This window comes from Chiloscyllium plagiosum, chromosome 18 (genome assembly GCF_004010195.1).
Source record: "Chiloscyllium plagiosum isolate BGI_BamShark_2017 chromosome 18, ASM401019v2, whole genome shotgun sequence".
Classification (NCBI taxonomy): Eukaryota; Metazoa; Chordata; class Chondrichthyes; order Orectolobiformes; family Hemiscylliidae; genus Chiloscyllium; species Chiloscyllium plagiosum.
In genome coordinates, this window is record NC_057727.1 from 47659686 (window position 1) to 47684200 (window position 24515).

At 37.5% G+C, this 24515-nt stretch overlaps 1 protein-coding gene across 2 annotated transcripts in view; it reads left to right on the top strand.

The window, feature by feature from the left end:
• Positions 1–6646, top strand: part of ppp4r2b (protein phosphatase 4, regulatory subunit 2b) — a 58129-nt gene extending 51483 nt beyond the window's left edge. For both annotated transcript variants that reach the window (XM_043708357.1, XM_043708358.1), the window contains 3 exons: positions 902–1149; positions 2736–2869; positions 2905–6646. In XM_043708357.1, the coding sequence (XP_043564292.1) occupies positions 902–1149; positions 2736–2869; positions 2905–3063 (541 nt within the window). In that variant the 3' untranslated portion in view covers positions 3064–6646. The remainder of the gene's footprint in view (positions 1–901; positions 1150–2735; positions 2870–2904) is intronic.
• The last annotated feature ends 17869 nt before the right edge of the window (positions 6647–24515 follow it).

Below are 24515 nucleotides of genomic sequence, written 5' to 3' on the forward strand. Positions count from 1 at the left end.
CAGCTTATTTATGTTACACTTATAGTGAATAAATTATAATATATCCTTAAGAAATGAAGAAAAGAATTTATTTACATAGTGCCTTAATTTCTAAAGCATATTTTTGAAGTCTAGTGACTGTTGCCATGGAGAAAATGAATCAGCCAGTTTTCACACAAGCCCCCACAAACAGCAACAAAAAAATGACTTGATAATCAACTTTTTCGTGATTGAGGGATAATTATTGACCAGGCCACCAGGAGTGCTCTTCAAAATATCGTAGCATGTTTTTATCTGTTGTCACTTGAGAAGGCAGACAGGGTCTCAACTTAATACATCATACTGACCCTGAAGCCCTCCCATAATATTGCACTGAAGTGTCTCCCTTGATTGTTGTGCTGAAATCTTCTGTGTGGGGTTTGAACTCAGGGCCTTCTGACTCAGGTGAATGTGCTCCTGACTGATCTACAATTGAGCTGGAAACATCATCTGAATTAACAATCTGCCAATTAATAGTGATTTGCTGCTAGTTTCTTTTGAAATGGAGCCAGGAATTTAGACCCATAACTGCCTGAGCTAGAAAAAATAACCTTATGGCTTTATGAAAAGCTTTAGCTGGAGAATAGTACATTGTATGTTACAATGCATACATTTCCTATTCTAAAACTGAGTCTTCTGCCTTAAAACCTGAAAGTCTGAATAGGAAATGATAAAACCATACAACTGTGGCAAAAAGGTTTGTCACCGTGGAGCAACAATGAATCTAATTTATGTATAGATCCAAAGGTAACAAGGAATCTGTTCTGAAAATAATTGTCCGTCTGATTACAGTTGGTTGTGTACCGAAGCTTACTGAAATGTTCAGGTTCTCTTTGGCTCTTATCAAAATTATTCTAGTGACTGCACATTTGTTTTTAAACAGTGATTCACCTACTTCCCATGGAGAAGACACTCAGAGTAACTGTTCAAAAAATAAACATTTAGAGGACACGATGGAAGCTGAGGCACCAGAGGTAAAACGGCTGAAGTTTGATACAGAAAACGAGGAAGAGGAGTCTGTTCATTCTGAAAGTTCTTCAGAGATGCCTGAGGAAACTGAGAACACAGCAAAGCAGGAAGAAGCCAAAGATGATAGTGAATGGATTGATCCAGTCAATGCAGATAAACAAGGTACTGTGTACCTTCCTGAATATAGAGTAGTACTATAGCTAACGAGAATCATTTTCTAATTTCTTGTGTTGTTTGAGTGATTGGAAAGTGACAGTGGAGATTGATAGGTACATTAGTAATTCCACTCGAGTACAATAAAACTAGGTGAGAAGCAAAACCTGGAATTACAGTTTGGAATTCAAGAATAATAAATTTTGTATCAAGGGCCTTTACGTTAGGTTGAAGTTGTATTGACTTTCATAAGTGATCAATAAAAAGTATTGCATTGTATTTAATAATCTTTTATGTCAGACCCATATGTTCTTCCATTTTTGTCTCACTTGAAAATGTTACAGGTTTGCAAACAAATCTGTGTATTTGCTTGCAAACAGTATGAACCCAGACAAAAAAAAATTGTCATGTATCCTGTTCAGTTCCATAATGGCTAAACAATTCTTTCAATCCTGGCCATTACATAATTTCCTGGAAGAAGTAAAAATATTTAAGGAATTTCTTTTTAATATGGGCATCAATCAGAAGTAGCCATGTCTTAGAACAGTGCTTGTAGTATAGTTGTCTTAAACATGGATTTTGGCATACCTATCCCTCTGAATACTTTTAATCCAGCTGCTTGGATTCCTTTGTCATCGCTTAGCATTCTTGCTAGAGAGTGCACAATATGCAACCTTGCTGCAATTGACTTTATGCCTGCATTTAAGTTACTAGAGATCATGAATGTTCTTGTGAAATAAATCTTATTCAAAAAATGTTTAAGCAATGTTATCTGTTTTTGATTCAGTACATAAATCAAGTTTCAAAATCTTATTTATTTTAGTCTTATTTCGCTCTGAATATTTTCTCTGTGATTTAAGTATCCAGTGAGTTTGCTGCTTGTGATGTGTGCAGTAAATGACAGGACATAGTTGAATTTCAAATTCTTTAGGCACAGAAAGAAGCTATTTGGTCCATTGTCTACTGGCTCTTTGAAAGAGTTGTCCATTACCCAACAATACTGCTCTTACCCCATAGTCATTTTTTTATTTCAAGCGTGTATTCAGTTTACTTTTACATTTCGATCTGTGTCTCCACTTCCTCCCTAAGCATTGCTTTCTTTTTATTTTACTGCAATTTAGATTTTGAGAGGTAATTTCTGTAATCTTTGGATTTACTAACCAGAAGATATATTCATTGAATTTAGTACAATACTGGAAAGTTTTGAGTGACTTTTAATACTTAATCCATTTAAGAACAAAGAATTGATTAGGTTCCAGGTTGTCTCATTATGTAAACCCTAATTTCATATTGTAATGATTGAACAAATCAGTGAAGTTCATGCATTCGAACGTTTGCTTGAGCATAAATCTTACAATTTTAAAATGTTTCTCTTCCCCTGTGCGCACAAGTTTCAAATGTTGCAAGTAAAAATGGTAATCTGTTGAAAGTAAATGAATTTATAACAGTAATACATGAAATTTCTTGCACCTCAATTTGTTTCTCCGTTGTTTGCCTCTTTGTAGTGGGTTCAATTTATTTTTCTCTGAAAGTTGGCAACTGTGCAGTACTGGAAGCACAAAAGTGAGATCTGATGGCTTTTTGTGTGTTTATAGAGCCCTCAAGCATACAAGTAAAAGCCATGTTTGAATCTGAGCAAGAGAAAGATGAAGTTTCATCTGGAAATGTCAAAGCCTCAGATGAAAATCAAATGGACCAAACTGAGCCAGCCAAGACATTAACTTCAAAGGCAAGTGAAATCAGTGAAAGCAATTAACTTCAAAGGCAAGTGAAATCAGTGAAAGCACTGACGATGATAGTAACAGTGTGGACTACAGTGATACAGAAAAACCAGACACACCTCCTGAAACTCCAGACATGCCTTCTGAGAGCCCAATGGAGAATAGTGCAGATGCCACAGAAGAACCAATGGAACAGGACTAAATATTGAGATACTCTGCAGTATTTTCAATGAGGTGTTGATTTTACACTGTATAAAGTTTTATGTAATAAAGTGGACCTTTGTTTCCAGGAGAAGGAGAGGCAAACCTTCTCTAAGAAAAACCTGGAAGAGCTGTACAAGATGAGAACTGTGAAACTTGCTCCTTCAGGTCTCATGTACTGCTCCCGCTTTTTTGTTTGGTCAAATCAGTGGTTTTGTGTATAGATTTTTTAATTAGAAAGAGAGTTTTTAAACTGGAAAGTAAAACTATAATTGTCAAGTTGTTTTCCAATTCATTGAACTAGGCCATTTACCACAGCATTTTTTGTCTCATTTTTAAATCTCTTCAGAAAAATTACATTTCCTACGTGGTCACTGTTTCAACGTTTAATACATCAAGCAACAGGTTAAAGACACATTCCAGGAAAAAAAACCCAAAAACAATACATCACATTCATTTACTTCTGATCCTGTATTAATGGGATTTATTCATCAAAAGGGAGTGTGTGGTTCACGTTAATGTGAAACAGCAAAGGTTAGGACTTGTTTCAAGATCGGTTTGTTTTGGTTGCAGAATAAATGCTTTTTTTTTGATTCATTGTTCAAGCAGAGAAAGGTGTGGGAGGTAAATCACTCAATTTATGCTCAGTGGTTAGAATATGTAAATTTGAATAAGTTTCTTTCAGTTACATTTTTTTTGTAGCATGCAGACAGCACTGTTACACACACCACTGACTGCATTGAAGATCTACTGCAATTACCTTGTTAATTTAGTCTTGTGCCAGATCTTATGTACTGGTAATGCAATTTTAGGGGGTGCATTGAACCACCATGATTTGTATAAAATTTTGAAGTGAATGAAATATTTTTGAACATGCTACTACATTTTGACAGCCAGTGGTTGTACATTTTTGGAGATGATATTTCAGCACAAATCTTCATCTGTACTTCTGATTTTTCTGATATCCATCTTGTAAATTCAAAATCCTTTAATCATTTGACCACAATTATTGGCTGTCAAAATTTGTTTGTACTTGTTTCTGGCAACTGTACTTTTTGATATTTAGAATTTTTAAATTTCTGTAAGTAGATTTTGTAGATTAAATGTAGATGTAATTGTTCACTGCCTTTGTGAAACGTTATATAATTGTATAATTTGTGTGTAAACTGAATGCTTTGGCTTTCAATACAGTATTCATATAAAGCAATAAATGTTATATCTGGACACAGTCTGGAGATACACTCCAGTTCCCGTTGATAAAATTTGCACAGGGTTGCCAGAGGCCATGATGACTGCACGTAACTGACAATCTGCAAGATTGACAGTTTTGTCTTTCCTGTGAATGTAGTATTTTGCACTTGTTAAAGTGAATATTCTGAAGATATAATTTTGTGGGATCTTAAAATTCACTTTGAGAGAATTAAGAGTCTCCATTCTAACCAGTATGTAAAGTTTTTTTACAGGGTGCCTAAGAGCTGTAACATTGTTTCTCTTCAGTCCTGTGCTTGGGAAGAGAATGCATCTTTGCCAATTAAACAATAGTTTTCACAAGTTTTTAAACCAATCTGATCAGCAGAAATGTTTTTGAATCTTAACCTTGTCAATGTCACTGGCAGAATGTTTAGCGGTACTGTAGAAGGGAGTTGAATTTTCTCCCTTTTCTAAAGAATCCTTGAATTCTGCTTGTAAAAGACAAGTTCGTTAATACACTGCTGTATGAGGGTGTGGGGAACAAAAGCAAATTTTTAATTGAAATCTTTATGCCATCAGCATGATTTCCAACCCAGCTCTTCATCTGTGTAATTTAGTGAATTCCTTATTCCACATGATTATTTTCAGTAATATGTTTGTTTGTGTACCAGTTGAGTTGAAAATCTCGGTTGAGGAATTGGTTTTATTCTGTGATTCTAAATATGACAAAACAAAACACGATGGAATATGGTTGAAGAAAGGTGGATAATGGTTGAAATGAACTTTTCCCTTTCTCCTCCCCACCTGAAAGTTTGCTTTTTAATGGATAAAAAGTTAAATTTCCAGGAGTAATGTCTGACATTACTCAAATTCTAAATGACAACTTGTTTATCACCTCCAAGGAAAGCTTTAATTAGTAACAAATTAGTCACTTGGGATGGACAATAAAAAAATTGCTGGCTGGCCAGTCGGTGACGTTGAGTCCCAGGAGTGAATAAAAGAAATGTACAGTACTAATTTAACTGTTTAGAATTTTATAACACATTGTGTTAACTCAAATTTTTATATCAGTGCCTGGCACTCAGCTCTCTATTTAGTTCTAATTACCTATGTCTTTCCAATCCAATTTTACAGTTTCCCTTTCCAAATTTTGACCATATTTGGTGCAAGTTTTTCATTTGCTTCCACCAGTGTTTCTATTCTGGCTTAGTTAACCTGGGTTATCTTTGGGTTACTGCTAGCTCATTCTGAACCTTAATTGCAGCAAATTACCCTCTACTAATATTAGACTGGCTAGTTTGTAGTTAATCAACTTTTTTCCTCCTTTATAAGAATAAATTTCCAAAACAAGCCCACTGTTAATTTCAGTTTTGTTTTTTTTTGCCTACTTGGGTAAATGTTAGGGAAAGTTTTTCAGCTTTTTACAGGCTAATTAGCAAATTAGACTCATTGTATGATCTCATCATGCCAAATTTATTTTGCTTTTAAGATACTATGTTGAAGTAGTAGTGAATGTGAAAGCCTGAAATTTGAGATGTTACTTCAACATTCTTGTATTTATTGAGGTTAGGTTTGCATCGTGATGACAGTGGCAAATAATAAGTAATGGATAGCATTATCTCACAGATACTTAACCTATTCCGAAGTTTAGGGGGTAAATGTGTACCTTCAGCATTGAGTGTGGTGATTGAACCTTTGCATGATTAGCAGCAGAATGTGCCAGTCTTTGCTCGCTCAGGTTAACAAAAAATACTATGGATGCTGAAATCTGAAATAAAACAGTGCTGGGGAAAGAGCATAAGATGGAGCAGCAGAAGCAGGTCATTTAATCCATTGAGTCTGTTCCACCATTCATTGAGACCATAGCTGATCTGATCATTGTCGATCCTCTTGCCTGTCTTATTCCTGTAACCCTTGATTCTCTAACTGATATGTACTTAACAACCCAGCTCTGCAGCCATCTATGGTGAAGAATTCCATAAGTTTACCACGTTTGAGAGAAAGACAATTTTTCCTTTGCTGTCTTATTCTGAAATCATATCCTCTGGTCCTAGACTTTCCCACAAGGGGAATTTACCTTTCTGCATCTAACCTGTCAAGTCCCCGAAGAGTCTTGCTGGTTTCAGTAAGATTTCCAGTAATTCTAAACTCCAAATACAGGCCCAATCTGCACAATGTCATCTCATAAAATGATCCTCCATACCTGGGATCAGTGTAGTGGAATCTCTGGACTGCCTTGAATGCCAGGTTCTGTATATTTTTCTTTTGACAAGGGGACCAAAACTATTCATAGCATCCTAACTGTGGTCTGACAAGTGCCTTATATACTGTAGGAAGATTTCACTATTTTTATTCTTCATTTCCTTTAAAATAAAAGTCAACATTCTAATTGCTTTCCTGATTATCTTCTGAATTTGTACGGAAGACTTTTGAAAGTCATGCGCAAGGACTCCCAAACACTCTATGCTGTAACTTCTTGCAGTATTTCTCCATTTAAATAATATTAAGCTCATCTGTTCTTCCTGCATTGATCCCTATGACACTCCACTAGTTACAGGTTGTCATCCTGAAAATTTGCCACTTATACCTTCACCATCTTCTGTTAGCTATCTAGTCCTTTCGCTATGCTAATATACCACCTCTAACACCATGTGGTCTGAAGTAAACTAATGTACCTTATCAATTGCCTTCTGAAAATCTAAGTATATTTCCTTCACTGCTTCCCATTTTTCTTGCTTATTTCCTCAATTCTAATAAATTTGTCAGGCATGATTTTCCTTCTGTGAAGCTATGCTGACTTTGTTTGAACATATCATGTATTTCTAAATGCTCTGTTATAACATTCTTTATGATATATCACTATTCCTTCGCTGTCATTCGGTAAAAATCTGTGAATTCCTTCCATAACATTGTGGGTCTACTTAGAGCAAATCGACTGCACCTTCTCAAGGGCAACTAGGAATGGGGGTTAAATCTTGGCTAACCCAGCAATGCCTACCTCCCACAAGTAAATATAAAGACACCTCTTTCCAATAATAGCTGTTACGCTTACTGGCTGATTTGTTTTTTTGTTACCTTCCCTTCTTAAATAAAGGTAAGATAAGGTAAATAAAACTCAGGCCTGGCAGCATCTATAGATAGAGAAACTGAGTTATTGTTTCAAATCCAGTATTGGCTTTTTAACATTATCTATTTTTATTTGCTGTCATTCGGCTGATCTCAGCAGACAAGAAAATATCCAAGGATACCATTAAAGATTATGAAACATTTGTGTGTGGTTGGTAAAATTTGTCATGCCCGGAGCACACATGATCTTCCAAATTAATTTACCAGGATATTTCCCATCACGAAGGGTGTTTATTTGTTTCTTGCTCAATTCGGTTAGTTTAGAATTAAATTTACACAAGTTACATTTAGATAGAGGTTTCCAATTTGAGTTTCTTCTGTGTCAAAAATTTCTTTAATTTCAGTTTAATCAGTTTTCAAATGGTATTGGAATTCAAGTCTTCATTTCAAGATTCCTTCTCTAACTTCATTATGCAGTTGCGTAGAAAGCTTTCCTGTAAGGTAGCCTAAAATATTTTCTCCATCTGCAGGGGCTTTCTGTTGATTGATAATTTGTAGGAAGTTGAATCGAGTGCCATTGTACCATGCTACATTTGATAGTTAACTAAGATTTTTTTATAACTTTCCTCTTCAACTTTATTAAACAGGACCAGAAATATTAGATTACTTAGTGTCGAAACAGGCCCTTCGGCCCAACAAGTCCACACCGACCCTCTGAAGAGCAACCAACCCATACCTATGCCCCTACATTTACCCCTTCACTTAACATTGCGGGCAATTTAGCATAGCCAATTCACCTAACCTGCATATTTTTGGACTGTGGGAGGAAACCCACGCAGACACTGGGAGAATGTGCAAACTCCCCACAGACAGTTGCCTGAGGCGGGAATTGAACCTGGGTGTCTGGCGCTGTGAGGCAGCAGTGTTAACCACTGAGCCACCGTGCCGCCCACTAAAAAGAAAAACAGTAATATGTTTCATCTTTTATATTTTTGACATTAATGTTGTATCTTGCGTAGGTCTCAGCTCAAGCAGATATTCTTTATTTGTTGCTTTATACTTTTTTTATTCTCCATTAGAAAAGGATTTTAATTTTTCAGTGACTTAAACAAAAAAAAGCTACATTGAATATGTTGACTTGTGGTTGTTATGCTCAAGTTAGTAAGAGCTTACTTTATACCACTGATCCTGGAAGTCATATTCACTTATTTGTGTTTGATCTTTGTCATTTTCAATGTTTTCATATGATGAATTCAGCTGAACACTTCACTAAGTATAGTTTACCTCAGGCTCGGGTAACAGGTAGAAAAAAAACCCAGAATTTCCTAACATAATTGTCATTAGTAAGCAATAGGTAACCCAATGGGCGACTGCAGAATCACAACTTCAGACAGGCTCAAATAATACCATGTGTTCCAGCAGTGGAAGTACAGGAAATGGTCCCAATATTTACCACCACCTGAGCAGTGCAATAATACAAGACATACATTTCGATTGCTGAGTTGTTTTTCTCCACAGGGGCTGCCTGACTTGAATGTCATACCATTTTCTTATTTTCATTTGATGTCCAGTACTGTAGTGTTTTACATGTTGATGAATCAGTTCATGGGATGGTGTATGTAATGGAAGAAGGTGTGATGGAGCCTGGGGTCTCGTGTCAATAAACCAGTGCCCGGATGGCAGATATGCCAAATCCACCTAAATTTCTAATCGTATGTGGATGCATACTTGGGGCGTATGTTCTTGTGATGTCTTCAACTGTCTGGTTTGCTTTCAGGAAATTGTTGAGAAACATCAAATTAACTTTTTGCAATTATGCTGTTTAAACCATTGAATAAAATAATTGCTTTAATGGTGTTTGGTATGAGGGAATTTTTGAGTTCTTGGGCACCTACAGTTCATGCTTGGGACAGTGAGTAATTATTGAAGACTTTTTAATGTGAAGTTCAAATCTTGTAATGTGAAAGGAGGTGGTTTTCCCCTGCTGTGGCAAGTGGGCATCTGTTCATGTGCTGGGTACTGCTGACTTTAACAATGGGCCAAAATGTTTCAAGAAAACGCTACCTTGGCTTAAGCAATGACCACAACTCCATCTTCGGAAGTAAAGATAATTATTTTTCTCTCTAGTTATTGGTATAAATTAAAGAAGTGAGTTTTATCTCCGGGGTTTGGGGAAAAGAGCATTTGGGGAATGAGAAATTATATTTGTTATAAAAGTCTTGAAATATCCATTCTTTGCAGGTGATGTTATGGAAGATTTTAAGTGTTATATATTTTAAGTTGATGAATAAATTCAGGTGGTAATGTTGGGGAATATAAGCACAAATAACAAAATTGCTTTCAGTTCTTGTAATGGCAGATAATATCAAATCCAAGTACAAAAAGAATGTTTGAAAGATTTTTCTACTTGCATATGATTGAGAAAAAAGATGCTGTTGAAGCTTTTCATTTTAGCAGGCTCTTGACTGCCAATTTTTCAAAGAAGCAACAATTTATATTGCATGAGAAAAAGCTACTGATTTGTTGGTACGTCATATCTGGTCAAGGCAGTGTAATAGAAGATGCATCAGGGAATTATTGCCTTACACATTTGAAGTCAAAGTGAGGGTGTTGATGATAAATCAATTTTAAAAGGGATGAGCACACTGAGGTGTGTAAGAATATTCTTCCATGTAATTGAGGGTTTAAATATAGTAAACTTATCATTTAATGGTTTGAAATGTGAGTGATAAGAGATTGGGGATCATTATATTGAAAACATGACTCAAGGGAGCTATGCAAAATGTTAGTAAGAGCTAGGCCCTAAGGGTATCATGTGACAGCATCTATTTTTGTCATCCATGACACCAATAAAGTTGACCTACATGAGTTACTGAGTTCCATGAGTAGTTGCACTGTCATATTCCTAATCTCTTGATCACCGTGATTATCTAATGCTACACAAATGCGTTTGGCTTCCCCAAGCAGCACAATGGTTAACAGGCTTGCAACGTCAAATGAGTACATGAACTGGAAGTGCCATCTCAGGGGCATAGACCATATGTCAAATGAAAAGTGGACTGTATCAAACGACAGATCCTTTCTACTGTTGGATGTGATTGTGTGATTGAATGAGACTTATTGAATAATGCCATGTTAAAAATGTCCAGCAATGAACAGTGAAGTTGGACTCGCACAGGCTTGCTTGAAACTGCAAGTATTCAGACGAAGGGACTTGTGCCTTGGGAGGGGTTTGGGGGAGATAGAAATTAGTCCAGACATGGACCTTTTTGATTTGAACAAAAGCTTGAGCATCAGCTATTTCATGGTAATTTCTCTAAAAATACTTCAACTGATTGGCTGGCAAGCAGACTATAATCTCCACCCTTTTATAATACAGTAAACTTGTTTCCTTCGAATTTTAACATTCTTTTGTCCTGATGAGAGGAATATGAAAAGCTTTAATACTCATCCTTTTTTATCAAGTGGCATTTTATAATTGCAATTACAAGTGGCAACTAGAACTTAGGCCTTCATATATCAAAGGTACTTGGTTAGATCTTTTGAAAGGGTTGGTAGAATGTATGGGGATACAGAATTAGAGTGGATAGTTCTCTCCAAGAGCCAATGCTGGCACAGCTGAAATGGACTCAGACTGCCTACTTCAATACTGACATTTCTTTGATCTGTAGGCATCTTGTGAAGTTGTAAAGTAAGTATTGTAAAATTATAAAGCGTATATTTCACATCAGTCAATTCTCCATTTAATTGCTTCAGTGAATGTGATGTGAATAAGCAAAACATCACAAGATGATTACCATTGAGCAGTCATTTGCTGCACCCATCCAGTATACTTAGGGAGTCCATTCCTAACATTAGTCACTCTTGCAGGAGCTCCCTCACATCAATCTGAAATTTACCTTTCAACAGTTTAAATTGTGACATCTTGCCTTAATTGTAATTCAAAGTAATGTCTGAATTTATCCTTCCTATAATGTTAAAAGTCTTGACTTTGTCTCATTTGCATTTTTCTTTCCAAGTTCAAAGTCCCTAGGCTTTTCCAAGTTGCAACCAGAAAGACCATATTTTATGGTTCCTTGCATCAGTTCCCTGGTCTGAATGCCTTCTAGCATCGTGATGATTAACCAATGTATAATTTGATCAGGCTTCTGGTTAAGTCATTTCTTTTTTGATTTCTATTTACTGGTTTGGTTGTATAGTTTATATTCAATTGACTTTGTTTGCTCCTCTGTGGTTGAACATTTTGTTAGAAACTTGGCTTTTTCAACAAAATCTTTTGTTATTTCCTAGGGACACAGCTGTTTGTCTCATTCTTTCTTCTGTAGTCTATAAAAATTGAATGTTTTGCCAAAGCACATTTGTCCATCTATGACTATGACTCCAAATATAATTTGAATCACCTTCTTTGATGCTGCACTTCGTCCTGGTTTCATCTGAAAATTTGACTGAGTTGAAGATCTTTTTGAACTTATCATTGTACCTACTAGAATCCCTCTCTGTTACCTATGCCATCTTGCTATTCAGACCTCTTCCCCACCCAGCCCCACAAACCTTTCTACATTATCTGTGGTTGAGTTGATTTGTACAACTACACCCTCTGATGATGAGCATTTTTTTTAAACTGTGAAGCATTGACCAGTGGGCTAACAGTAAATATAAGACAGCTCTCAAAGTCCTAAAACACATGAGCTGTACTGAGGGAAGTCTTGATACAAGTTAGACACAATATTGGAAACGTACACCAGTTAAGTTTCAGCGAGGAAATGTATGTTACTCAGTACACTGCAGATAGTTCTTGGATAATGCGTGTTCCAGCTGTGCGATTTGCTTATAATGTCGCTGAGGAATTAAGGAACAGTATTTTCGAGAATGCATACCTCTGTTCGAAATAGCGCGATTCCAGCAGTGATCGTTTCACACGCTTATTCTGCATTTTGAGCATGAGAGAATGTGATATAGCTCACTTAACGAGGGAGTCTACCTTGTGTACCATGATGACCCTCTATCCCTGCATTAACAATATTTTTTAAATGTACTGTGTTAAATTTACTTTGATTCCGGCTGTGCTATACATTGTGTTAGACTTAACCAATATTCTATTAAGCGAGGTTTCACTGGAATGCAACAGTAGCAATATAGAACGACCCGTATCCTCAAAGGTCTGAACTTTCAACATTAATATCAATAAGAGCTTCCAGTTTTAAACTTTGTAACATGTCCTGAAGTGCTCTGCTTTTAATTACCAACAGTTCAGTTATATTTCAGTTACTTTCAGTCCTAATTGATAGTGTTTTCTATTTAAGGCCTAGTGGCAGAGAGGTCTTGGGCTGCTGAATGCACACCTTATACATTGAGGAAAAGGCAAGAGACCAGAATTGGATAAACGGAAATATGAATGGTAAGCCTAGGTGCTTGCAGAGATTGGAAGGGATGAGAATTTGCAAAGATATAAAAATGAGGATGATAATTTTTAAAGTTTGTGTCACTCAGTAACTGAGAGCCAAAGTAGGATGGTAAGGTTGGATGGATAAGGTGGTGTGATTGAAACTTGTCCGAGTTCAGATATGCGCAGCATGGCTTTGATGAACTTGGGTTTATGGGAATTATCAATATTTCCTGATTTGAGTTCTGCACTATTTCATATGATTAATTCTGGTGTTAAATTTCAGCAAGGGATTTGGGTATGCTAAATTTCTTGGGAACAAATAACGTGCTTTTTTTTTAGAAAGTACTTTGCTGAATTATAAATTCCTTTTATGCTGGTATGCATTCCCTAACAGAATCAAATGTCATATTCTCTCTTAAAAATACAGCAATATCTCAGCCTGTTGTTTTAAATGTGTACAGCCATGTATAGACAAAAGAACTGATGCATATTTCCAGCCCCAGACCCTTTATTGACAATTCAATGAGAACAGAAATATGCTTTGCCTTCCTTTTCTGTGAGGAAGTATCTCATGTAGATACTAAACCGTGAACTGGTTATGACAAGGATTTCGGAAATAAATTTGCATTTTAGGTGTAATCACAATATGAATTGCAACAACAAAACAAATTATCAGCAAAAGCATGGTGGACAGTGGTAAATCCTCTATTGAAACTTACATTTAATTTGCGTATCTGATTAATATTTGATGGATCGCTGTATTCTATTGAATACTCATCAAAAATCACCAATGTATAATAAAAGAATGCAAAAATATTTCCTTTCCGGTATAAAGTAACTTGACCAATTTTAAGCTTTAGCGAAAGCCATATGCTGAATAATATAGGAGCTTTGAGAAGGCAGGAGTGTAGGAATGAAGGCACACATATCAATGACCCGGGAGGATGCAGAAAATGTCAAAGTCAGAAGTACAGTTTGTACAGGTAATTAATTGAGGGCCGTTTGAGTCCATGGCTAGGCCGTTTCTTAAATGCTGTGGTTAAATGTCAATACCACTGAGTGTACCTGAGTTCCTGCAAACAGAGGTGTGCACTCTCTATCAGGTAGGGGTGTATTCCCCTAGCTTCCAAATATTCCCAAAACAACCTGACAGGAAAGGACAGTCAGTCCATCATGTCTGGTCCATGCTTTTGTCGGGTTTGTGTATGTTCAATTCACATGTCCACAGCCAGCTAAACAATTGGATGAACAACAAATATAACCTAATTCAAGGTAGAGGGAGAGTTTGGGAGAGGGGGAATACAGGCTTACAAAGCAAAAGGACATGGCAACATTACAAGGCAACTACTTGGATAACTGTACCCAGAGTGGAACAGGAAAGGACATGTTTACAAACATCAAAACTCAGCAGGGTCGGAGGCAAGGGTAGGGGAAGGGGGAGTGGAAATTGCAAAATTAGTGACTGTTCACTTGAATGCATAATATTTGAAACAAAAAAGGTTAACCATACAAATGCAAATAGGTATAATCATGTAACCATAAAGACATAGGGTTACAAGGAGATCAAAGCTGGGAACTAAATTTTGAGAGGTATGTGAATAGGTGGTGTAGCATTGTTACTATGGGATGGGCTTAGTAGGACAGCAAGAAATGCTGTTGAATTGGAAGATGTAGAATCAATACCAATTACAGGAAGAAATAAAAAGGGAAAAAAGACACAGATAGCAGTAATTGATATGCACCATAACTACAGCTATGTATTGGGACTTTTAACAAAGACAGTATTGTGGGTGACTATAATCTTCATAAAGATTAAAATAGTCACATTGGGGGAGGAATTCATAGTGTATTCAGGTCCGTTTCTTACAACAGTTATGTTGTGGATCTGGTGATATGTACTGAGACAAGTTAAATATATTTTTAGTAACTTATAACTAATGAAGTGCTGCACTGGAGGCACAATTATTTGCTATACACAGAAACTGAATGTACTGTAGCTAAGTGTTTGGATGACAAAAATAGGTGGGAAGGTCAGTGATGATACAATGAGTCTGCAGAGGGATTATACACATGTTAAGTGAATGGACAAAAACTTGACAAGTGGAATATAATGTGGGATTATGCACTTAGGCAGGAGACTAGAGAAGTTGAGTAATATTTAAATTGGGAAAGACTGGAAAGCTATGGAACAGAGGGATTTGGGAATGCTTGTCCATGAATCTCAAAGATAGCATCTGAGTTCAGGTTATTGGGAAGGCAAATCAAATATTGGCCTTTACTTCAAAAGGAATGGTTTATAAAACTTGGAAGTTATGGCAAAAACTATTCAAGGCACTTTCAGACCACAGCTGGCATACTGCGAACAGTTTGGGCCCTTTATCTAAGGAAAGGTATACTAGCATCATAGGCAGCTGGAGAAGCTTTATTAGGCTGATACTGGGTTTGGAGGGACTGTCTTATGAGGTGAGGTTGAGTAGATTGGGTCTGTACTCACTGGAATTTAGAAGAATGAAAGGGAAATTTATTAAACGTGCAAGATTCTTGGGGGATTTGACTGGGTAAATGTGGGAAGTTGTTCTCCTTTGTGGGAGCGTCCAGGACCAGAGTGCCTCAGAATGGTACACTTCAAAATAAGGTAAGGGCTTTCTTACCTCTGATAATAGTGAAGCTCTGGAATCCTTTACCACAGAGGACTGTTGAGGCTGGGTTGTTAAGTCTATTCAAGGCTGACATAGACCAATTTTTCATCAGAAAGTGAAGGAAGGACTATGGGGAAAAAGACAGGAAAGTAGTTCTGATAATCATGATCTCATTGAGTAGTAGAGCAGATTTGCTCTATGTCTTATGATCTTAACAAAAAAACTAATTTATGGTAAACAAAACTGAAGTTTATAACTGACTGTAAAAAGTACCAGGTGATCACAGTGCCATACACCACCATAATCTCAACTAATTTCTCTATGCAGTCAACAACAGACGGTAACGTTTGCATTTACTCACTGCATGCACTGACGAAGGTCCATGACTGTGAAAAATCAAATTGACTGGATTCTAACTTCTCTTTCCACAACTTTTTTCACCTTGAATCACTGGATGTGGTTTTTGCTGTTTAGGCCAATGTTTATTGTCTATGCCTAATTGACTCGTGTTGCCATTTGTATCTTCAAAAACTCCATAACTGAAATAGCAAGTTTACATAAACTAAATGTAAATGTTTCATTATTTGTAAAAAGCATAATTAAATCCAAGTTCTGCGTCTAGAGTAAAACAGGGATGTTCAACCGCAAGTTGCAATTGTGAGCCTTGAAGCTAGGCATCAATCTAGAACTCCTTTGAACCTTCTGCAGTGACTATATTACCCTTATACTACTATATAAAATAAAAATCACAATTCCAAATCAGATCCAATCAAGCTCTTGGACCAACACAATAGTTCTAATCGGAAATAAAACAGAACTGCAGATGCTGGAGACTTGAACCAAGGAAAACAGATTGCTAGAGAAACTCAACTGATCTAGCAGCATCAGTGGAGAGAAAGCAAGCCCAGTGACCAATCTTCAGAGCTGTCTAGACTCAAAGCATTTACTTTGTTTTCTCTCCGTGAATGCTGCTAGATCCTGTGAGTTTCTCATGCGATTTCTGTCTGTGATAGTTTTTATTGGGTTGTATTTTACTGTTTTGGTGGTATGTCCTAGCAAGCTATTTGCTTTTGCAATCGCCTAATGAATCGATCTTGAAAACTTCCAAGCATAGTTCTGTTGTTTGACAAGTCAGATAGACCAAGAAAAATTGAGTCACAATATTTGTTGAGAGTGAACATAATGGAAGTTCGATTAATGCACCTTTCAGCATCATGGGATGCTGTCAAGTGCTTTGCAGCATAGTCACTAATGTAATTGAGGAAATTTAGTTGCTCATTTGTACACAGCAAGATCCCATAAACAACGATGAGGTGTCCAGAAAATCTACTGTAGTGAAAACAAAAAATGCTGGAGATCACAGCAGATCAGGTAGCATCCATGGAGAGAAAGCAAGCTAACATTTCATGTTTAGATTAGATTAGATTCCCTACAGTGTGGAAACAGGCCCTTCGGCCCAACAAGTCCACACCAACCCTCCAAAGAGCAACCTACCCCCCCTCTGACTAATGCAGCTAACACTATGGCCAATTTAAGATGGCCAATTCACCTGGCCTGCACATCTTTGGACTGTGGGAGGAAACCCACGCAGACACTGAGAGGTTTAAATGAAGAGTTAGCTTACTTTCTCTCCATGTGTGCTGCCTGACCCATTGTGATCTTCAGCATTTTATTGGTTTTCAGTCCAGATTCCAGCATCTGCAATAACTTGCTTCTAATCTACTGTAGTGTTGTTGATTGAGGGATTAATATTAATGAGGATGTTAGGGAAGATTCCATTGTTTTATTTTTAACAAAATACCATGAAGTTTTACACCTCCACCTGAGAAGGCAAGGCAGTCACTGCCTCGTTTAATGTCTCATCGAGAAAAACAACATCATTTGAAATAATGACTTTGAGTTTCTGATGATTTTCAGTGTGGATCATTAGAAATGAACAGGAACCCATTCAGACCATAAGCTTTAATGTTTTATTGTTTTAATCTACGGGATAGTGTAGTTTGTATGAGTTGTTGAGCTTACATATTTTATTATCAAATCTCTGGAGAAAATCTTGTAAATAATTAAGGGTCTAAATATTATATCATTAGAACATTATTGATGCAGTAATAGTGCGAACTGATGTTTGATTTTAGTTTTACTGCATTGTACATACAATCAGGCAGATTAGCATTATTTCTTTAATTTATATTGGAATTTGCTTTCAGTCTCTGAGGAAATAAATCAAAGTTACAGGTATTATCTGTAAAGCGGTATGCCATTGCTAGCCATTTAACTACAGACTTTGAACATTAGTCTCTAAGGAAATAAAGTGCAGCCACTAGTGATCATCTGCTATGTGTTCTATGGTAACTAGTAATTTAATATGTATAAATAAATGTCCAAAGTTATTAAAGGTTTGCACTTTACATACCAATGAGATTCAAATACAACCCACAAGATGAAAATGAAAACCAGGATGGAGCTTCTGTGAGCTGTATTTTTATTGCAGTCTGACATGAAATAAGTCTGAACATAAACTTTGATTTAGGAAGATTTGTTTTCAGTTCAGATTAGTGCATCACGATAAGCACGTTTTGCAAAAAAAAAAAGCCATTTCTCTTTTTGACAATATTATTACTTATGTTGATAATCACTCTTCAAATACATTTCTGTACTATTTCATAGAATGCCTATACTTGTGCTTTGTGTCACAAAAAGCTTTTGATTTTTTTAAACTCAGCCAGCTAAGCTCTTGTTTGTTGTTTAATCACTGCATGTGCAAGAATGGATAGTATTAAGAATGTTTAGATTGATATATCCCCTCAAGATCTGGGACAAAGCTGTACTTGTGTCCTGATTTGCAGTCATACTCAGGTCTAATTCATAAGGATCTCCACTCTCCCAGGATTTCACCTGATTCATGAAGTACACAGTTGACAGCTGGAATGTCACCAGAACCCAGGTGGTCATCATCTCGTGATTGTACAAAGGATAAGCATTTTGTGACAAATATGGAACTACAGGACTGCAGTTCTGAGTGAACAAATAAATAGCCAATTTTTACACAAGTGTTAGTCTATATACCCTCCTTTTTGATCCATGCACAATTTGCAAATGAGTGGGACAGTTTATTCAAAGTACAAGAATTTTTCAAACAAGTGATTGGTTTAAAAGTGCAGTTTATACCAAACTCTCTAACCCTAAAGCCCTAACTCTCCCCTTTTAGTTTAACAATTCAAGGAGGTTTTTTTCCCAATATATTTTAGAAACTTTTTAAAAATAAAATATTCAGTAGAAATAGGTATGGATGGTCAAAGTTGATAGACTTGGATTGCATTTTTAATAAGTGTTAAGCATTTCCTCCTTTTTTCCTCTGGCTTATTTCTCCGAAGATGTATTTGTTTTTCCATGTATTTGGGAACTTATTTACATACAGCAATAATGTAACTCGTCTGACTAAAGTGTTCAGGGTATCATTTTGTTAAACTAGAGAATATATCCTAAGCATTTATTGTTTACAAGCACGCAATCACTTATTGCTGAACATATCAAGAGGGAAGCTGCAAGCTCTGATAATCATCAAATTATATTTATCATGACTAACTAGGACATATGGTTGATAATGTTTAGAAATGAAAGTAAAAGCTTTGCATTTGGGGGCAGTGAGGACCGGGCCATACAAAAGAGCAAACAACTTAGGAGCAGGAATAGGCTATTGAGCCTGTATGCCGTTCAGTAAAATCAATGGTTGGTCTACCGTAGCCTCAAATCCTCATTTCCACCTACCACCGATAACTTTCTCCCCGCCTGAGTATCTGCATCTGCCTTAGAAGTATTCAAGGACTTTGCTTCCACCACCTTTTTCAAGGAGAGAATTGCAATGACTCACAGCTCTCTGAGTGAAAAGATTTCTCTTCAGCCCATTTGAAAAGGGCAATCCCTGATTTTAAACAATGACCCTTAGGTCTACATTCTCTTACAAGAGGAAAAATGTTTCAGTAAGCTAGAGTAACCAGGTATTTAAGAAATTCTGAGCAGTTAATGAGTTATAGCATAGCTGCTGACCTAACTGGTGTGGTATGATCTGTGCAATAGATTTTGAACCTAAGGTTTCTGTTGCAAGTATGAAAAAGTGAACATGAAATTTTGCCTCATATGATAGCACTTTTTTTAACAATTGTTAACTGTGCTGTGGATGTTGCTGGCCAGCACTTGTTGCCCTTCCATAATTTCCATGGAGAAGGTGATGGTGAGCTGCCACCTTGAATTGCTGCAGCCCATTATATACAGTGACACCTGCACTGCTGTTAGGAAGGGAATTCCAAGATTTTGACCCACTGACAGTGAAAGAATGGCGATTGTAGTTCCAGGTCAGGATAGTAAGTGACTTGGATGGAAACTTGCTAGTGGCATTGTTACCAAGTCTCTGTTGCCCTTGTCCGTTCAGGTGGTAGAAGTTATAGGCTTTAAAGGTACTATTGCATGATCTTTGATTAATTCCTGCAGTGCAATTTGTTGATAGTACATACTGTTGCCACTCTGCGTTAGTGGTGAAGAGTGTAGATTTTGGATGATGAATGTGGCGCCAATCAAACAGGCTGCTTAACCTCCGTGTCAAGGTTCTTGAGTGTTGTTGGAACTGCACCCATCTAGACAAGCAGAGAACGTTCCATCACACTCCTGATTTATATGATATGAGCATAAGTATAGTAAGTAAGTTTTCAGATGACACCAAAATTGAAGGTGTAGTCAACAGTGAGGAAAAAGTGAGGTCTGCAGATGCTGGAGATCAGAGCTGGAAATGTGTTGCTGGAAAAGCGCAGCAGGTCAGGCAGCATCCAGGGAACAGGAGAATCGACGTTTCGGGCATAAGCTTCCTGAAGAAGGGCTTATGCCCGAAACGTCGATTCTCCTGTTCCCTGGATGCTGCCTGACCTGCTGCGCTTTTCCAGCAACACATTTCCAGCTCAACAGTGAAGAAGGTTATCTCAGATTACAATGGAATCTTGATCAGATGGGCCAGTGGGCTGAGGAGTAGCGGGTGGCGTTTAATTCAGATAAATGCGAGGTGCTGCATTTTGGGAAAACAATCTTAGCAGGACCTATACACTTAATGGTAAGGTCCTGGGGAGTATTTCTGAATAAAGAGATCTTGGAGTGCAGGTTCATAGTTTTTTGAAAGTGAAGTCTCAGCTAGATAGAATAGTGAAGAAGGCATTTGTTATGCTTTCCTTTATTGGTCAGCGTATTGAGTACAGGAGTTGAGAAGCCATGTTGCGGCCGTACGGGATATTGGTTAGGCCACTGTTGGAATATTGCGAGCATTTCTGGTCCCCTTCCTGTCGGAAAGATGTGAAACTTGAAAGAGTTCAGAAAAGATTTACACGGATGTTGCCAGGGTTTGGAAGATTTCAGCTATTAGGGAGCAGTAGAATAGGCTGGGGCTGTTTTTCCTGGAGCGTGGAAGGCTGAGGGGGACCTTATAGAGGGGCATGGATAGGATAGATTTAGATTAGATTACAGATTACATTACAGCGTGGAAACAGGCCCTTCGGCCCAACAAGTCCACACCGACCCGCCGAAGTGAGGCAGCAGTGCTAACCACTGTGCCACCGTGCCGCCCACGATAAATAGACAAATTCTTTTCCCTGGAGTGGGGGAGTCCAGAACTAGAGGGCATAGGTTTAGGGTGAGAGGGGAAAGCTATAAAAGAGACCTAAGGGGCAACTTTTTCACGCAGAGGGTGGTAGGTGGATGGAATGAGCTTTCAGAGGAAGTGCTGGAGGCTGGTACAATTGCAACATTTAAGAGGCATCTGGATGGATGGATGAATGGGAAGGGTTTGGAGAATATAGGCCAGGTGCTGGCAGGTGGGACTAGATTGGGTTGGGATATCTGGTCAGCATGGACGAGTTGGACTGAAGGATCTGTTTTTGTGCTGTACATCTCTATGACTCTATGACTTCTAGATGGTCAACAGATTTTGGGGAGTCAGGCAGTTAATTATAAGATTCGTAGCCTCTCTACTGCTCTTGTGGCCACAGTAAATGACTAGTCCAGTTGAGTTTCGGGTCAATGGTAACCCTAAGGATGCTGATCGTGGGGCCTTCAATGTTAGTAATGTAACTGAACCTCAAAGGGCGATAGTTAGATTCTCTCATCTTGGAGATGGCCTTTGTCTGGGTGGTGCAGTAGTTAATTGTCACTTTTCAACATAGATATTGTCCAGATCTTGTGGCATACGAACATGAATTATTTCAGCAGCTGAGGATTCAGGAATGCTTTTGTACATTGTAAAGTCACCAGTGAACATCCCCACTTCTGATCTTATAATGGAGGGAAGGTCATTGACAAAGCAGTTGAAGATGGTTCTGCCTAAGACACTATCCCACGGAACCCCTGCAGAGATGTCCTGGAGCTGAGATCATTGACCTTCCAAAATCCACCGTCATTTTCCTTTTTGCTAGCTATGACTCCAACTAGCAGAGAGTTTTCCCACTTGATTCCTATTGACTAGGGCTCATTGATGCTCTACTTGGTCAAATGCTATTTATTCTTAAGGGCAGCCTGCCCTCACCTCTGGAGTTAAGTTCACTTTTCCTCATTTGGATCAAGATTTTAATGAGGTCAGGAGCCAGGTAGTCCTACCGGGACTCAAACTGAGCAGTGAGTGAGCCAGTTATTATTTTGTAGCTATTCTTTGATAGCACTGTCCATCACTGATAACCAAGAGGAGTCTGATGGTATTTGGCTGGGCTGTCTGCTACATTTTGTGTGCAGGATATACCTGCAATTTTCCACATTAGGGAAGATGCCAGTGTTGTGTCAGTACTGGAACAGCCTGGCTAGGGGTCTGACAAGGTCTGGAGATAAGTCTTCAGAACTATTAAATTATTGGTCTTGAAACCTTTACAAGCTAACTGTTTGAATTGCTTTGACTATAGTAGGTTCCTTGCACAATATAACTTGACTTTTGTGGCAAAAATCTTTGAAATAAAGATCTGTTGTTTCTGTGTCCAATCACTTGTTTTCTTATCAATTAACTTCTGTGGTAGAGCTCTCTTCAAGTGCTGTCCCATTGCTACTCTTTAAAATTGATTTGTAACTTGGAAAGGCTGTTGATTAGCCTGCAAAACATTAAGGTCAGTCCACAACCAACGATGAGACAAACATGTCAATATTTGACGAATGGGATATAGATTTTGTCCAGTGAGGATACCCATAGTGGCTGTGCAGCTGAGATCTGACTTAAATTTATTACATTTAATGTATCTGACTTTGTACATTGCCTGCCTCTGGGACTTGAGCATAAGGTCTCAGGTGCTATAGTGAAAACCTGTTCTGCTTGTCATTATATTGTAAAAGGTTTGGAATGTGAAATGATCTAATTTTTCAAAAGCATTTTAATACTGTTTGGTTCACCTGCAAGATTCTTTTATCAGTCTGCTTTTGCACATTAGATACAGTTCTGAATATTTGTTGGAAAATATTGATCACATAATGTGTGTTGCATGAAAGCTGCTCTCATTTCCCTTACGTGAATTAAAATCAGCACAGTACCCATTTGAAAATTAAATTTGATTGTCTCCTTTGTTTGTAGTGTATATATCAAATTCGTGAATCTGATATTTCACGGATTTCATATACATGCCAGGTTGTGGTTTGGATTATATAATTTGGTTTCTCAATGTTAAATCTTTGGAGAGTCAGTGATATTTTAACAATGCTGCCTCATTTCAAACATGTAGCGCAAGAGAGGTTGTTCTCAGTGGAACATGAAGATTTAAAACACCTAAACAGTATCATATTTTACACTCTTTCGAAATATGAAGTTTACTAACCTCTGACTAATCCAGGAAAAGATTAAAAACCATTTGATTAAGGAAAGAAAGAAAAGATAAAGAAAGGCTTATGTTTCCATAGCATTCTTGACAGCTCATCACAAGGAATCGCTTTTGAAGTGCAGTTATGTTATAATGTTGGATGTGTTGCAGCCAATTTGTATATAGTAATCTCCCAAAAGCAACAAGTGCAATCATGTAATCTGTTTTTAGTGGTGATGATTTGAAAATATATGGCGTAGAATTGTATTATTACCTGTGACTAAAACCAATGATCTATTGTCTAATTGTTAAATATCATGGGTGCAACAGCAATTCCAGTTTGTGCAAACTGGGACACTTGGTTTAAAAGCAAAGGGTGGAATCTTCCATTTTGGACAAGTTTGACATCACATATGTTCGAGGTCATCAAGTTTCATGTGAACAGATACATTTTCAGGTCATTCTGTATCTTAATGTGAATTGTTGCATGAGTTGAACGCAGGACACTAAGCCTGACTCCATAGTTTTAAATATATTTCTCTTTAACCTCAGGCATTGCATAGGCTTTGCCATTCAACTCATGCACCACATATGGCAGAGTTAAGGAGGAATTTCTTATTTTTGAGAGGAATAAATCTTTGGAATTTTTACTTCAGAGTGTTGTTGAGACTGGGTAATTAAATTCAAGATGATGGAGAGATCTTTAATCAAAAAGGCAACCAAGGGTTAGGAGATAAAGGCAGGAAAGTGGAGCTGAGGATTATCAGATTAGTCATGATCTCATTGAGTAGCAGAAAAGATTCAAAGTGGCTGAATGACTTACTTCTGCTCCTGTGCATTATTGTCTCATGACCTTATACAAAATGAAATGGTTGTCAATGAATGATCCATGTCCCAAAGAGCACACAGCAATCTCCCAGTTAGCTGGTTTCCAAAGAAAATCACAATAAAGCAAATATGAATTCGCAACTAAATTTCCTTGGAATTGCTTTGCAATAGGTTTTCACAGGCTTTTCCATCTTAATGGACTATTTTCCTCGGTTTGTCCCATCTTATTTCAGGATCCTTAATTTTTACCTTCTTTACTGGATGAAATCTTTTGTTACAAATCTTTTCTCCCAAGGTGTCTGCCTTTTGAGGAATGAGGTAATGGAGGGTGCAGCACATCCTAATGTTGCAGGAAACTCTCTCTGGTGTATACCTAGTGTGTGCCTGAGTGGTCCAGGCATTGGGAACTCAATTTGGGCACTCCCATGATCTACTCAATGCTGGCCCTTGCATGTACACATTGTTTGTCTCCTTGATGTCAATGTGAGGAATGCTGACTGTTGTCATCAGCCTGGTGTAGGTCCAGACTCCCAGCAGC